The sequence below is a fragment of the Carcharhinus amblyrhynchos genome, chromosome 31 (assembly GCF_965287045.1).
Source record: "Carcharhinus amblyrhynchos chromosome 31, sCarAmb.v2.hapA, whole genome shotgun sequence".
Classification (NCBI taxonomy): Eukaryota; Metazoa; Chordata; class Chondrichthyes; order Carcharhiniformes; family Carcharhinidae; genus Carcharhinus; species Carcharhinus amblyrhynchos.
In genome coordinates, this window is record NC_137354.1 from 8,055,242 (window position 1) to 8,072,918 (window position 17,677).

At 47.9% G+C, this 17,677-nt stretch overlaps 1 protein-coding gene across 1 annotated transcript in view; it reads left to right on the forward strand.

The window, feature by feature from the left end:
- The first annotated feature begins 6,006 nt into the window (after positions 1-6,006).
- Positions 6,007-17,677, forward strand: part of zswim8 (zinc finger, SWIM-type containing 8) — a 159,121-nt gene continuing 147,450 nt past the window's right edge. The window contains exon 1 of the mRNA XM_080215897.1: positions 6,007-6,379. Within this exon, the coding sequence (XP_080072023.1) occupies positions 6,202-6,379 (178 nt within the window). The 5' untranslated portion in view covers positions 6,007-6,201. The remainder of the gene's footprint in view (positions 6,380-17,677) is intronic.

Here is a 17,677-nt window from a genome sequence, read left to right on the forward strand (position 1 = left end):
TTGATAAGCGAAGCGATGGAGGTTAGCCACATGCAAGAGGCCATTGTTATAGAATCCTACAGTGCAGAAGGAGGCCATTCAGCCCATTGAGTCTGCACCGACCACAATTCCACCCATGCCCACTCTCCATAAACCCATACATTTACCCTAGCTAATCCCCCTGACACTAAGGGGCAATTTAGCATGGCCAATCCATCTAACATCTTGGGAGTGTGGGAGGAAACCGGAGCACCCAGAGGAAACCCACGCAGACACGGGGAGAACGTGAAAACTTCACACAGACATTGACCCAAACTGGGAATCAAACCCTGGGCGCGGTGAGGCAGCAGTGCTAACCACCATGCCGCCCCATAGGGGTGCAGGGAGATGCGGGGGTTGGGGGTTGTGGGGCTGGAGGTACTAGAGAGAGAGAGAGAATGTAGAACCCATGGAGGGATTGTAGGTGCCCCTTGGGCAGTGGCAGGGAACACAGGCTGGTAATGGGAGGGTGCCAATGCCAAGGGGGCACTCCCACTTACCCCTGAGCCCAGGTGGATGTAGGTCAGTCAGCACAGGGCTGGTGGATGAAGAGGATTTGGGGTGAGTTAGTGTAGGGCAGCAGGGAGTAAATGAAGATATACCATGTATTACTAATCACACTATCATTGCTACTGACTTTCTAGGGCACTTTTACTCATGTCTTTTGCACCTCTCCAATCCTCAAGCTGACACTGATAACTACAGTTCAAAGCACTGTGATTAAAGTGTGATGTGTACATGGAGTGAATTGTTTCATTATATACCTTACTAATACAGCAATAAAAATAACATCTCCTGGGTACATTTCTATATTAAAAATCCTGTTTATAACGTACACATCCTCTCAGTTTCACACTTGTTCCTCGTCACTCTCACTCACCGTGATTAATACCAGTTTAATTATATCTAAGTGTTTCATCCAAATCCCTCCCTGCTCTCTGCATGACGCCACCACTGAGGTGGAGGGGGAATGACTGGCCAGTGTTTCTTTCACAATCGTAGAATCCCTGCAGTGCAGAAGGAGGCCATTCAGCCCATCGAGCCTGCCACAACAACAATCCCACCCAGGCCCTGGGGGCGATTCTCCCAGCTCGCTGTGCTGGTCTTCGAGCGCAGCAGGGTGGGAGACTTCAGCGGAGTCGGATTGGCATCATCCGCGCTGGGGTGTCCGGTCCCAGTGCCTCTCCCAGCTCCGTCAACTCCGTGCCGAAATTGGTGTGGTTCATTTAAATAAATATTTACATAAACTTTAAATGTAATTAGCGGGCCCGGGACTGGAGTCTCCAGGCTTGCTAGAATCTCCCCACCCTACGCCAAGAGTGTTTCATTACAGCAAGGTTTACTATAGCTCCCCACTTCTGGGGGGATTGCGGTTCAACCCCACTGGAGTGAAGAGGGGGCAATTGGGACCCCCCAGAGGATCGTGGGTAATGGGACTGTCCCCTTGGCATTGGCACCCTCCCATTCCCAGCCTGTGTCCCCTGCCACTGCCCAAGGGGCAAAGTGCCAATGCCCAAGGAACACCTTGGCATTGCCTGTTGGGCATGGGGCAGTATCAAGGGGGTGGGGCAATATGAAGGGTGGTGTGTAGGTGGGTGGGGCATGAAGAGGGCAGGTCATGGGAGGGGCACAGTCTTGTGGGGCGATCCATGGGAGTGGGGAGTCCCGCTGTCACTCTGCAATCAGGATCAGCGATCGGGAGCTGGCCATTGGGATGGGGAGGGGGTGTCAGCCTGCTAGGGGAGGATGTGGGGGTCGGGGCTGGTGAGGTGGAGTTGGCACTGCAGGGTGGGGATGTGTAATTGTCGGGGGGGGGGAGGGGTGAGGGGTTAGGGAGTGTGGGGGTTCCTGGAGATTGGGACAGGCCAGGAGGTGAGTCAGGATTGGCCTGGGAATGCTCAAGGGGGCAGCGATCCACCCGTTGTGGGGGAGTGGGGTCTGAGGGCCAGCATTGCGAGAGTCGGGGGTCTGGTCAGCAATCAAGGTAACCAGCAGTCAGGAGGCCAACAGACAGCGGACACTGCATGCGCCGATCTCGGCGCTGACACATCACACACGCGCAGTGGCCCATTCAGCACTATTGCCTTGTACATTCTCCTTTAGACTTTGCCCCGTGCACCTTAAACCTGTGCCCCCTAGTAATTGAGTCTTCCATCTTGGGAAAAAGCTTCTGACTATCCACTCTGTCCATGCCCCTCATAATCTAGTAGACTTCTATCAGGTCGCCCTCAATCTCTGTCATTCCAGTGAGAACAAAACAAATTTGTCCAACCTCACCTCATAGCTAATGTCCTCCATGCTAGGAAACATCCTGGTAAATCTTCTCTGTACGCTCTCCACATCCCTCTGATAGTGTGGCGACCAGATTAAACACTATATTCCAAGTGCGGCCTAACCAAGGTTCTATAAAGCGTCAACATGACTTGCTAATATTTAAACTCAATTGCCCCGGCTGATGAAGGCAAGCATGCCGTATGCCTTCTTGACTACCTTCACCACCTGCATTGCCACTTCCAGTGAATTGTGTACCTGTACATCCAGATCCCTCTGCCTATCAATACTCTTAAGAGTTCTACCATTTACTGTGTATTTCCCATCTGTATTAGACCTTCCAAAATGCATTACCTCACATTTGTCCAGAATAAACTCCACCAGCCATCTCTCTGCCTAAGTCTCCAACCGATCCATATCCTACTGCATCCTCTGATGGTCCTCATTAATATCCGCAAATCCACCAAGCTTTATGTCGTCCGCAAAGTTACAAATCAAACCAGTTACATTTTCTCCCAAATCATTTATATGTATTACAAATAGCAGAGGTCCCAGCACTGATCCCTGAGGAACACCACTTGACTTAATTGGCTGTGTTAGTTGGTTGCTCGCTGCAAAGCGTACACCACGCTCACCATGTCCCTCAGCACCAGCTGAAGGTGTAATTAGGTTATCGAGTAGTGTTTATGCTGGCTCATCTCTTCTTCACAGTAGTGATGTTGGCACCAAGCACGCAGTCAACCAGGATCCAGATCATCACAGACATAGCTGTGACCTTGCCCTCCAGCTGTGCCAGTATTTAGCCCGTCTCACAGCAGCCAGTCCCCCCCACCTCCAGTACCCACCAGTGAAACCCAGCCTAGTCACTAACATCCCCCCCTCCCCCTCTTTGGCAAATTAAATTAAACTTCCTCAACGCATCATCACCTCAGCAATTCAACCCTGTCAGTCCAACCTACACCTCCATACTAAACCACCTCAGTATGCCCTATCAGAACTCTTAACCAAAGACCCCCACCACAGCATTAACTGTCCCCTCACCCTGACAGTAATCCCTCAACAGAACATCAAATCCTCCCTCTAAATCCTCCAAGAATCACTCAATAAACCAAAGAATTGGCCAGTGCCACGGAAACAGAGGACAAGGCAATGCTTTTCTCAATGCTAGCCTCCTACCACCCAAACGTAAAACACTGTTTCAGATACTGCCAGGCCTGCTGAATATTTTCCAGCATTTTCTGTTTTTTATTTCAGATTTTCAACATCCGCAGTATTTTGCTTTGATCAGTCTCCTAAATTAAATTGTGCATTGTAAAACAGTTGGGACTGTGCGGAAGGGTATGTATGAAGGTGTGTCTGAATGAGTGTGTGAGGGCTGTGTGTGCGTGCGTGAATGTGTGTATGATGATGTGTGTGTATATGTGTGTGTGAGGGAGTGTGTGTGTGAGGGGTGTGTGTATGATAGGGTGTGCATGTGTGTATATATGTATGAGAGGGAGTGCGCATGTGTGTGAGAAAGGGTGTGAGTATGTGAGAGGGTGTGTGTGTGATAGAGGGTCTGTGTGTGAGGGGGAATGTGTGTGTGTGTGAGAGTGTGTATGTATGTGTGAGAGGGAGTGTGTATGTGTGTGTGTGTGTGAGAGAGGATTTGTGTATGTATGTGTGTGCGAGGGAGAGTGTGTGTATGTGTGTGTGAGAGGGAGTATGTGTGTGAGGAGTGTGTGTGTGAGAGAGGGAGTGTGTGTGTGTGTGCGAGAGAGAGGATGTGTGTGTGAGTGAGGGGGATGTGTGTGTGTGTGTGTGTGTGAGTGAGGGAGGGGGTTGTGTGTACAAAGGAGTGTGTGTGTGTTTGTGTGAGAGGGAATGTGAATGGTTGGGTGTGGAGGGGTGTGTTTGTGTGAGGCTGTGTGTCTGTAAGGATCTGTGTGCGAGGGGGTGTGTGTATGCTTGTGTGAGGGTAAGTGTATATGTGAGAGGGTGCATTTGTGTGAGGGCTGTGTGTGTGAGGGTGTATGTGTGTGTCTGTGAGGGAGAATGTGTGTGAGAGGGAGTGTGAATGAGTGGGTGTGGAGGGGTGTGTTTGTGTGAGGGTGTGTGTGTGTGCGTGTAAGGATCTGTGTGTGGGGGGATGTGTATGTTTGTGTGAGGGGGAGTGTATGTGTGTGTGAGAGGGGGTATGTTTGTATGAGGGTATGTGTGTGAGGGGGAGTAGGTGTAAGGGGGGGGGGCTGTGAGACAGAGTGCGTGTCAATGACAACTTCTCGACAAATGGATGAAAATCATTTGGTGCCAACTGCAAGGGATCAGGTCACAAAATCGAGCATGAATCATACACAGAATGACAGGTTTCTAAATGGGGGAGGTGAGAGGGAGCGGGGTGGGGCGGGAATTCTGACTGCCAGCAAAACATATAATTAATCCTAAAAAAAACAGGCTGCAAAGGTGTGGAGAAACACAAGGAAGCATGACTGAGAAACAGCTCCTCTCTATGTGTCTCTTCGCTGTTCCCTCCCACTTCTGCTGTCAAAGTGGCTCACACGTCAGCCTCTCATTTCCTTTTACGTATAGGAAGTACCCGGGTTAGAGGTCGTTTATACACATACACATCTTAGCAAAGACAGGAGGAAGAGCTGGAACTGCAAGGGGTTTGTGTTGTTGTTACTGTCCTTGTGTTTGTGTGTGTGTGTGTTTGTTAGCTGGACGCTGCTGCTAGGGGGTGGGGGGAGACAGAAACCCTCTCCCTCTATCCCTTTATGTTTGCAACGAGAGGGAGTGACAAGTAGAGAGAGGGAGACAGAGAGAGAGAGGGTTGGATACATTTCTGTGCAATTCACAGCCTGTGGGAGAGAGAGAGAGAAATCATGTGATAGAAACGGAAGTGGCCAACAGCTGATGACTGGCCCAGGTGAAGTATCCATGTTTGGAGAGGACACACACACTCTTTCCACCTCTCCCCGCCCCCCCGCACCACCAAAAAAACCCCCCCAGCAAGACCAAAAAAAGAAAGCCACCCCTAATTCTTTTGTGTGTGTGTATGTGTTTCATTTGTGCATTTCCTTCTTGATAATTTCTGTGTGTGGGTCAACTTTTTTTGTATGTGTCTATTCCCCCCCACCCCCCGTACTTCTTGTAGAGAGACAGGGAGGGGATTGTGTTTGGGGTTGAAGTTTGTAACCTGGGACAGGTAAGGGAGCGGGGATTCCCCCGGCGCGCACTGCATCCAGCTGAAATTGACACATTTGTTACAAGCGCTACTGTTGCCATTTCGCGACGGGAGGGAATCCCCGACTCTCTCTCTCTCTCTCTCTCCATGTCCTACCCAACACAAGACACACTCTCTCTAATTCTCTCGCCCAGAATGAGAATATCCAACAATTTAAGCATCTTCCCTTTATTTTGTCTCCCCAGGGATCAAGAGGATTTTTTTTAAAAAAAAATATTCACCCCTCTTCTGAAGATTAACTGGAGGTAACTTCATCCTGCCTCTTCACCCCTTCAGCACAAAGTGTGTGTGTGTTTAATGTCTATGAAACGGGAACAAAAGGGACACAAGTGATCGCTGTCGACAACAACGAAAAAAATAAGAATCCCACACTCTCATAGAGGACTTGTTGGGAATGCAAGACTTGTTCGACCTAATTTATTGTACGAGTTGGAGACCTCAATGAATGACAAAAGGTGGGGGGGTGGCGGCGGCGGTGGTGGTGGTGGCGGGGGGGCTGATCGCAGTTTCCACTTCAAAAAGGACCCTCGGCTGATTCTGAAATCAACGTGAGGAACTTGGGGAGTCAACAGAAGCCAAGAATTGTGTTCAGACCCATTGTTCCTAAGTGCCTGCAGTTACTGGGATTCCTCCACACACACACCTTATCTGCTTTCTTTGTCTGGATCTTCCCTGCCGCTCTAAATGTGATGGAACTGATGTTTGCCGAGTGGGAGGATGGTGAGAGGTTTTCCTTCGAAGACAGTGACCGTTTTGAGGAAGATTCCCTCTGCTCCTTCATCTCTGAAGCAGAGAGTTTGTGTCAGAACTGGCGAGGGTGGAGAAAGCAGCCGGCTGGTCCCAATTCACCTACTGTCAAGAGCAAAGGTGAGCCAACTTACTTTCTCTTCAACCTGCCTAAGGGCACTTGGCATTTCGTTATTTTTATAAATGTCTTTGCTGATCGTGTCAAGTTTGTTCCTTTTCAAAATCAAATCTGAAGCACATCCAGCATTCTTGATGCCAACACAGCTCCCAGACACAGTGCAGATCTCCATAAACTTTAGCACCAAAGAACACTTCAATGACCTGCCTTAATCTAAAATGATCTAAAGGAAGAGGATGCAAGTAGGGAGGGCCTAAACTTGTTGAAGCTTGCCTTCACAAAGTAAAAGGGTGCATCTCCCATTTGAGACTGGTGTACAATCCTGGATTGTGAACACACAGTTCTGCTTTGGAGTCGGGAATTATTTGGGACTCTGAGCAATGTTGAATTTGTGTGCCGTTAATATCCATGCTGTGACAGTTCTATGATTCTGTGTGTTCCTATGTTCACTGTTTATTTATTTATTAGTGTCACAAGTGGGCTTACATTAACACTGCAATGAAGTTACTGTGAAATTCCCCACACTCTGGCGCCTGTTCGGGTATGCTGAGGGAGAATTTAGCACGGCCAGTGCACCTAACCAGCACATCTTTTGGACTGTGGGAGAAAACCAGAGGAAACCCACGCAGACACGGGGAGAACATGCAGACTCCGCACAGATGGTGACCCAAGCCGGGAATTGAACCCGGGTCCCCAGCACTCTGAGACAGCAGTGCTAACCACTGTGCCACCATGCCACCCTGATAAATTAACTATGCGTTAGTATTTTTCTCAACAGTAATTATTGCAATTTTTACTGGATAACTGCCATTTGGTACTGTACAGGGCACAAATCCATTTGTAAACTCTTAATGTTTCTTCATGTTTCTCTGTCAAAAGCAACCTGTGTATCTCAATTGAATGAGTGGCTTTTTTTTGAAGTGATAAGTTTCTTTTCCCGAGGGACAGCCCTGTTCCTTGACTCATCACATCAACTCCCACAGTGTTTATTATTCATTTATTGACTATTCGAATGCACTCCAGACCCTCCTTCCCCCCCCACCTCTCCACCCTCCTTCCCCCCCCAACCTCTCCACCCTCCTTCCCCCCCCCAACCTCTCCACCCTCCTTTCCCCCCCCCCCAACCTCTCCACCCTCCTTTCCCCCCCCCCAACCTCTCCACCCTCCTTTCCCCCCCCCCCCAACCTCTCCACCCTCCTTTCCCCCCCCTCAACCTCTCCACCCTCCTTTCCCCCCCCTCAACCTCTCCACCCTCCTTTCCCCCCCCCTCAACCTCTCCACCCTCCCCATCCCAAAACTGTGCACGTCTTCTAACCTGTGCCCAAGTCCCGTCCACCTGTTAACTCCTGTCCTTGCTGACCCCCACTGGTTGACTGGTACTGGAGTCCCTCTGTTTGAGTGTGTACCTGTGTCTGCGTGTACTCTGATTCAAACTTCCTATCTGTGTGTTCAAACCCATCCCCTTTCTACCTCTGTAACCTCCTCCAGTTCTGGTGTCCTGGGCATCTCTGATTTATGAATTTGTTTGGTGGTCATGCTTTTAGCTGTTTAAGCTTTGGAATTGCCTCCCCCTCTGTCTCTCTCTCTCTCTCTTCCCCCTCTTTGTCCCCCGCTCCCTGAAATCTACCCCTTTGAATGTCACCTGTGGTTCGATGTCAAATTTTCTTCGTGTACCAGTGAAGTACCTTGGGACATTTTTGGCAACATGAATGGCGCTACAGAAATGCGAGGGCCAATACCTGGTACCTTTGTAACCAAGGCCACGTTGTGCCTCCCCTTTGTGCCAATTTGGACAGCCAGTGTTGGCTGATAATTTTGATGTGCGATTGGCCTAGGGAGGGATATGGAAACAAAAGGCTGAGCTTGATTCTTTCACCGTTTGGATAGAGTCGTGACTGTTTTACACAATCATTTGTGCAGCAACTGTAGACTGACAAGGTCTTAAAATAAAGTCGTGTGTAGGTCGATAGTACCCGAGGATAAGCTATTTCCAGCAGATTTTTTTTTAGAACTATTTAATCTGGTGTGTTGTTGTGGGGGGGGGGGTTATTAATTATATGGTCCCTGTACTATTTGAGTCTTTTGATCTGTAAGCAAATGCTTACACAGTGTCTTTGGGAAGCAAATTCTTTTGTTCTTCATGTATGCAACACGAGTGCTGAGAATTGTTGAGTTTTCTTTTGTATCCAGGCTGTTGAATCTATTTTGTGGATTCAGAATAGCAGCAACTAAATATTACAGCGTGCTTTCTGAAGTGTCATTTGTGAGAGTGCCTCTGTGTGCCCCTGCATGTGTGTGTGTGTGTGTGTGTGTGTGTGTGTGTGTGTGTGTCGCTCTGCAACTGTGCGCGCGCTTCTGTCAACACACGTGTGTGTGTGTGTACCTTTGTGTGTGTCCGTGCACGCGTGACCCTCTGTATGCACGCGTGTATGTGTGCGCATGCGTATACATGTCTGTGTGTGTACCTTTGTGTGCGAGCACCCGTGTACATGTCTATGCATGTATCTTTGTCCATATCTGTGTGCATGCGGGCCTTTGTCTGCCTGTATGCCCGTGTGTAGCTTTGCCGCTGGCTGTGTGTGCCCGCGCGTACCTGTATCTGTGTGTGTCTTTGTGCACTTTTGCATGTGCCTGTTTGTGTGTGCATCTCTGCACGTAGGCATGTCTCTGTTTGTGTGCTATTGTGTTTCTCTCTCTCTCTTTCTGTGTTCTCTCTTTCTCTGCGTGTATGTGTTTGATTCCCAGCTTGGGTTACTGTGGAGTTTGTATGTTCTCCCTGTGTCTGCGTGGGCTTCCTCTGGATGCTCCGGTTTGCTCCCACAGTCCAAAAGTGCCACTGTGCTGCCCGTATGGCCTAGCACGCCATTCAGTTCAAGGGCATTTAGGAATGGGCAGCAAATACTGGCCTTGCTGCTGACATCCACATCCCAGGAAAGAATATATTTCAAAAAATTTGTATTTAACTTAAAGGAGTAAAACTTGGAGGAATGGATGTAAATTGTGGTCTGCTGATGACAAAGCATTGTTGCAGAATGGGAATCCGCCCTACAAGATATCATGGGTCAAGATCCTGACGCGTAGAATGTGAATGGAGTGTGAACACCAGAAAGGTCAAAGCAGTGGGAATAGAGGAATGGGTTGCACAACACATTGAGTGAAGTGGATGGTGTCACATTGGAGCAGATAGTTTGTCTAAATTCGATCATATTCTGATGAAGGGGTTATATCTCAAAACGTTAACTCTGTTTCTCTCCTTACAGACGCTGCCAGACCTGCTGAGTTTTTCCTCCGTGTTTGTTTCAGCTTTAAGCATTCTGCACTCATTTTAGATTCCTTTGTCTGTTTAGGGCAAAATTGTGTCAGAATTACACTAAATTGTGGAGGCGGCTCAGTGGTTAGCACTGCTGCCTCTCAGCGCCGGGTTCGATTCCTGATTTGGGTCACTGTCTGTGCGGAGTCTGCACGTTCTCCCCGTGTCTATGTGGGTTTCCTCCGGGTGCTCCGGTTTCCTCCCACAGTCCGAAAGACTTGCTGGTTAGGGTGCATTGACCATGCTGAATTCTCCCTCGGTGTACCCGAACAGGTGCCAGAGTGCGGCGACTCGGGGGTTTTCACAGTAACTTTATTGCAGTGTTAATGTAAGCCGACTTGTGACATGAGTAAATACACTTTAATACGTGTGACAATAATAAATAAACTTTAAGAAAAGTGAGGAAAGACATTGTTGAATTCAGAATTAGGATAGAGCCAGCCAGGAGTGGTCGTGTGAGGGTGAAGGGTGTGTGAGCAAGAACTACTCGAGTTTGAAACAAGGGCGGGGAGAAAGCTCATAAGGAGCTGCTTTCCACCCACGTTCCTATCTGACTCAGAACATGGACAGTAAGAAAAGATCTGTGGAAGAACATAGAGGCCTTTGAAATATGGGTTCTAAGACTTGTTAAAAATGGGTGGCACAGTGGGTAGCACTGCTGCCTCACGGCGCCAGGGACCCGAGTTCGATTCCAGCCTCGGGTCACTGTCTGTGTGGAGTCTGCACGTTCTCCCTGTGTCTGCATGTGTTTCCTCCAAGTGTTCCAGTTTCCTCCCACAGTCTAAAGATGTGCGGGTTAGGTGGATTGGCTGTGCTGAATTGCCCCTTAGTGTCTAAACATGTGTAGGTTCAGAACTGAGAGTTGTTGCGGGAGAGGCTTCTGTCTGGATTTTCTCTGGCCTGTTGTTCCGGAAGTGTGTTGAGGCAGTAGTTTGCTTGATGGTTCAGTGATTGACGCACTGAATAGCTGAGTCCTGCTGGAACGTTCTGGATGGGATCCCTTGTCTATATTATGTTAGCCGATCTCGCTAAAGGCTCTGCCAGGGATCCATAACTGGATTTGATGGTTCAAATGAATGTAGCCGCAACCTCCCCTCTCTCTATACACTCCACCTGTCTCCTCAGCTGGACTTCAAAGATCCTGTGGCATGATTGCAGAGTTGAGTGTGGGGGAGGGCTGGTTCCTCCCTTTCGGCCTGGCACCAAATGTGTCCCTCCAGCAATCTCACTGAAACAGACCATCTGGTTGCTATTGCGTTGCTGTTTGTGGGAGCTTGCTGTGCACAATGCAGCTGCCATCTTCCTGAATCAATGATCCTTCAATATTTTGCTGTTTGAAGGATCTTTCTATCGTATGGAGTGGGGTAAATGAGCGTCCCTGCAAGGGCAGACGTGTTTCCAAAGCACCTCCTGATTAAATACGTCAGGGTGGCACAGTGGTTAGCACTGCTGCCTCACAGTGCCAGGGACCCAGGTTCAATTCCCGGTTTGGGTCACTGTCTGTGTGGAGTCTGCACGTTCTCCCTGTGTCTGTGTGGGTTCCCTCCAGATGCTCCCATTTCCTCCCACAATCCAAAGATGTGCAAGTTAGGTGGATTGGCCATGCCAAGTTGCTCTTTAGTGTCAGGGGGACTAGCTCGGGTGGGTACATGGGGTTATGGGGATAGGGCCTGGGTTGGATTGTGTTTGGTGCAGAAGTGATATGCTGAATGGACTCCTGCAGCATCGGATTCGGTGGACACTTGGGGCCCCGCTAAATGATGTTGCCGCCATTTTTACCAGGCTGTGGTCAAATTCGGTCATGACCAATTGGCAGATTAGAGGAATGCCAAAGAGGGAGGGTGGGGAAAGCTTGTCAAGTAAGTTTGACACCACAAGGGTAATTAGGGATGGTCAATAAACGCGAACCAGGCCTGCATTCTACAAAGGAATTAAAAAATAAGTAAGCAATACACTGCTTTAGTTGCAGAAAGGTTGGGTCAAGATGCAGTTTGGTTGATGGTTTCAGCTATTATCATCATCCAGTGTCTCTTGGCGTGGTCACACTCATCTTTGACTGGCTGTGGGTTGCTTCATTGTTCGAGGGCTTTGTTGAGGTGCCTGCTTAGTGTCTTTCTTACTGTCATCCAGTCCCAATGCAGTTCCTTCCCAATTCTCATCTGAGAGAGAGGCGGACACTGTGTAGTCATAGCATCAAATCCCGGTTGGACCAAAATATGAAGCCTTTAATAAAGAAACAAATAAGAATACAATAGCCTGGTTCATGTATCGCACACGTGCAGTGACTAGTGGCTTTTTAAGCTTGCAATCAGAACATTTTAATTGACAGACAATTGGAGACCTCCAAGCTTCCTCGTAAAGCCCACTTGATTGGCACCCCATCCATCACTTCAAACAATCAGTCACTCCACCGCTGGCGCACAGTGGCAGCCGTGTGCACCATTTACAAGATGCACTGCAGGAACTTAGCAAGGTTCCTTAGGCAGCACTTTCCAAACCAACCACTATGATCTAGAAGGATAAGCTCAGTAGATGCATGGGGGCACCACCACCTGGAGGTTCCCCTCCAAGCCACTCACCATCCCAACTTGGAAATATATCACCATTCCTTCACCTTCAAAAATCATCAAACTCCCTCCCTAACAGCGCTGTGGGTGTACCTACACCACGTGGACTACAGCAGCTCAAGATGGAGGCTCACCACCACCTTCTTGAGGGGTAATTAGAGATGGGCAATCAATGTTGACCTGGCCAGCGACACCCATGTCCCAGAATGAATTGTGAGATTCCTTGATGATTGAGAGGACAAAAACAAAAATTGGGATACGGGTTACTTGGGAAGGGTTTAATGTCTCAATTAGAAGGTTTACTTGAGTATTTTCTTCAGCTTTTTGAGCAGTTGTTACGATTGGACTGCCATTTTCTTTAGAGAGACACAGTTGACAGGATGTGGGTGACACTGGCAGGGTCGTGGGTTATTTTTATTCATTCATGGGACATGGGTGTCGCTGGCTGGTCAGCATTTATTGCCCATCCCTAGTTGCCCTTGAGATGGTGGTGGTGAGCTGCTGCCTTGAATCGCTGCAGTCCCTGTGCTGTGGGTTGACCCACAATGCCGTTAGGGAGGGAATTCCAGGACTTTGACTCAACGACTGAGAAGGAACGGTGATACATTTCCAAGTCAGGATGGTGAGTGGCTTGGGGAACTTGCAAGCGGTGGTGTTCCCATGTATCTGCTGCCCTTGTCCTTCTAGATGAGAAATGGTTGTGGGTTTGGAAGGTGCTGTCTAAGGATCTTTGGTGAATTGCTGCAGTGCATCTTGTAGATGGTACACACGGCTGCTACTGAGCATCGGTGGAGGAGTTAGTGGATGTTTGTAGATGTGGTGCCAATTTAGCAGGCTGTTTGTCCTGGATGTTGTCAAGCTTCTTGAGTGTTGACTTTATTGCACACCTGCAGTGATCCACTATTCCCAAAATGGGATTTCAGAAGGAATCCCAGGATTTGATTTGATTTTACTATTGTCACATGTATTAGTATACAGTGAAAAATATTGTTTCTTGTACGCTATACAGACAAAGCATACTGTTCATAGAGAGGGAAAGGAGAGGATGCAGAATGTAGTGTTACAGACATAGCTAGGCTGTAGAGAAAGATCAACTTAATCTGAGGTAGGCCCATTCAAACAGGGAAGAAGTTGTTCTTGAGTGGGTTGGTACGTGACCTCAGACTTTTGTATCTCCTTCCCAAAGGAAGAAAGTGAAAGAGAGAATGTCTGGGGTGAGGGGGGCGAGGTATAATTCAGATGTTAGAGGGAGGTTTTTCACATAGAGGGTTGTGGGGGTGTGGAATGCACTGCCAAGTAAGGTGGTGGAGGCAGGCATGCTGGAGTTGTTTAAGGGATACTTAGATAGGCGAATGAGTGGAATAGAGATGGAGGGATATAGGAGATTGCTTTAAATAAGGATCAAGAGCCTTGGGACGTTCCTGGGAATCAATTGATTCCTATGGACCTTCCAACATATTTTCTGGCTCACTTGTTTTACTTTTGAGCTTCTGGGGATTCCCTTGAATGTTTGCATAAGATGTGCATGTTACTGATGTTTTTCTCTTTTAATCCACAGGTGATTCGGTCCACCTTATTGTCCAACAAGGGGCATACACGCGGTGGGTCGTGCGAGGGCTGCTCTTGGATGTTTTGAGAGTAGCCTAGTACTTCATGTCGTTAGTGTACGCTTAAACTGATGGGCAACATGACAGCTCAGTGACTATCACTGTTTGCTGTGCAGATACATGGATTTGGGCCAGTATCTGTGGGAGTTTGTGTGTTCTCCCTGTGCTTGCGTGGGTTTTCTCCGGGTGCTCTGGTTTCCTCCCACACCCCAAAGATGTGCTCTTAGGCTGATTGGTGTAACAAATTGTCCCTAAACTAGTCTCCCCTCAATCTGGTTTCCAATGTGGAGTGCCATAAGCGTAGACAAGGGTCGCGGGAGGAAGAGGGAACTCACAATGTTAAAATGGCGGCGCGGGCTCGTTGGGCCGAAGAGCCTGTTTCCTGTACTGTGTTGTTCTTTGTTCTTTTGCGTGTGGCGTCCTTAATTATGCTGGCTGCTTTGCCGAGACAACAGCAAGTGTAGACAGAGTCAATGGATGGGAGGCTGGCTGCTTTGTGTGATGGGTTGGGCTACGTCACAACCTTTTGCAGTTGGATTTTGGATTTAATGTTGGTGATGATGAAGAAATAACCGGATGAGGCTGACATGTGACAGTTCAGTGGTTTTTGTTCCTTTATCTGCTCTCTGACCCACACTGTCTCCATACCAGCTGTTGGGTTATGTGCAAAGCGGTTTGTCTCGTACATTAGAAATGGGGTTATTTTTGTACGTGTGATGCAACCGTCTCTTCCACGGTGACAGTGTGTTGGGGAATTTCCCCTTGCGGTGATCTGGGGGTGGAAACTGTCAGCCTTCTCCTTTGGTTGTTTGTTGCAGAGGACATGGTGTACCGCCTGTACAAAGCTCTGCAGGCACTACACAAAAAAACTCAAACTCTGAAGTCTCTGTCTGTGCCTGTCTCTCTCTGCGTTTATAACGTAAACACAGTTGTTGAACTTTCCAGGCTTTTCCATGTTAAATTGCTGAGCTACCACTTTATTACTGCTGTTTGTGGGATCATGCTATGCAGAAAATGGCATGTGTGTGTAGTGCATGTATGTGAGAGTGTGTGTGACAGTACATGAATGTGTGGGAATATGTGGGAGTGTGCGCGCGAGTGCACATGTGCGTGTGCTTTTTAAACAAAATTATTGACCAATGCTTGGATTTTGGTTTGAGTTTCCCTTTGCCCCATTTTGGGTTTTTAATTTCTATTTGTCGTCCTACCTTTTGGGAATTGGGGCCAGATACTGGGATGTATTCCTTGTGGAGTGGCATACTGTTTACTGTGAGCGGAAAAGAGAGACTTGCATCTTTATAGTGCTCCCGTTGTCTCAACACATCTCAAAGCATTTTAGACACAACAAAACACTTTGCATCCAACATTACAACAGTTACCCTTATCAATGTGGCAGCCAAAATGCGCAGAGCAAGATCCCACAAGCAATGACTCGATAATCTGTTTTTGTGATGAAGGTAGAGGGTTAAATATTGGCCAGTGATTCCAAGGATGACCAGAACTGACTGGGTTATACCTACATCACTTGATTTGATTTATTATTGTCACGTGTATTAGTATACAGTATTGTTTCTTGTACATGAGTATACAGTATTGTTTCTTGCGCGCTATATAGACAAAGAACACTGTACATCGAGAAGGAAAGGAGAGAGTGCAGAATGTAGTGTTATAGTCATGGCTGGGGTGTAGAGAAAGATCAACTTAATGCAAGATAGGTCTATTCAAAAGTCTGATGGCAGCAGGGAAGTAGCTGTTCTTGAGTCATTGATATGTGACCTCAGACTTTTGTATCTTTTTCCTGACGGAAGAATGTGGAAGAGGGAATGTCCGGGGTGTGTGATTATGCTGGCTGCTTTTCCGAGGCAGCGGGAAGTGTAATCAGAGTCAGTGGGTGGGAGGCTGGTTTGCGTGATGGACTGAGAAGTGAGGGGCTCTTTTCTCAAGGAAAAAGGAAGGTTAAGGGTGACATGATTAAGACCTTTTAAGATTATGAAGGGGTTTGCTAGGTAATTGTATAGAATATTAACGTGCATGCTCTAAAAATCATGTTGTTAAACTAATTGGCTTGTTAAAGATAGATGGTCATTGGTTCAATCTCCAGAGGAGTATAAATGAAAACAGCTGCAACAGTTGCTGTGGAGTTTGTATCTCTGCTGGGTTGGATGTTGAATAATCTTGCTGCAGGTAAAGACAAGCTGCTGTATTACTTCCCCCATCATACGGTGACATATTAATATCATAAAGCCGCTTTCACTGGCAGGGGTGGCAAAATTAGGGGCTTAAAATATAAGATTGTCACTCATAAATTCAACCGGAAATTCAGGAGCAACACTTTCATTGTGAGATTGATGAGAATGTGGAACTCGTTGCCACAGCGAATACTTTGAGGTGGATATAAATAAACAAGGAGCAGGAGTAGGCCTGTTCCACCATTTATTAAGATCATGTCTTATCTGATAGTAACCTCAAACCTGCATCCTGCCTACCCTCTGATTACCTATCAACCCCCACCTTGCTTGCCAAGAATCTATCCACCTCCCCCTTAAAAAAATACTCAAAGTCTCTGCTTCCATTGCCTTTTGAGAAAGAAAGTTCCAAAGATTCACGACCCTCTGAGAGGGAAAGATGACGCTTCATCCCTGTTTTAAGTGGGTGACCCCATATTTTTAATCTGTGATCCCCGAGTTCTAGATTCTCCCACAAGAGAAAACATCCTCTCCACATCTACCCTGTCGATACCTCGCTGGATCTCGTATGAAGAGCGCAGGTGCATGTGAGGGACAAAAGGACAGAATGTATGTTGCTGAGCTGGGATCAGGCTTGTATGGAGCATTGGTATAGTCTTATTGGGCTGAATGGCCTGTTTTTGAGTTTAGTGCAATTGAATATACCCTTCATACTGCATTGAGGCATCAGCTTAATTCTGGTGTTTTTAAATATTTTGGGTGGCCCCCACGTTAGGGGTAATGTTTTTTTTTGTCAATGAATTAAGCCTTGCACAACATTGTGAAGTTCTTAATCATATCTGTTGGAACAGCTGGGTCAGGGCCTGAAGAACAACACACGTTGATTGAGGGGCTCGTCCTCAGGATTGCATTGGGCGGCAGGCTAGATTTTTCCAATGACAGCCTTGAAGGAATTGTCAATGTTGTGAACTGTGTGTTGGAATGTCCAACTGACCCAAGCTGAGTTGTGCACGTGTGGCACTCCTGTAGCAAGGATGAGTGTAGCTTGACGTGGCAGGAACAGGGTGACTTTGGACCGATGGCCCCCAAAGCACTCCAACACTGGGTTTTCCTTGTGGCATTTTGTGGGGAGGTGGTGGCACAGTGGGTAGCACTGCTGCCTCATCGCGTCAAGGACCCGGGCTCGATTCCGGCCTAGGGTCACTGTCTGTGCAAAGTTTGTGCGTTCTCCCCGTGTCTGCATGGGTCTCTTCCGGGTGGTCCGGTTTCCTCCCACACTCCAAAGATGTGCGCGTCAGGTTAATTGGCCATGTCAAATTGCCCCTTGTTGTCCCAAGATATGTAGGTTGGGGGTGGGGGATAAATATGTGGGGTTATGAGGAGAGCAGGGGGGTTGGGGGGGAGTGGGCCTGGATAATTTGCTCTGTCAGAGGGTTGGTGCAGACTTGGTGGGCCAAGTGGCCTCCTTCTGCTCTGTAGGGATTCTATGATGCTATGGTGGCGTAGGGGTAATGTCGCTGAATTAGTAACCCAGGCTAATGGACTTGACATGATTTCAAATCCCACCATTGCATTTTGTGGAGTTTAAATTCAATTAATAAATCTGGAATGTAAATCAGCTATTGGTAAT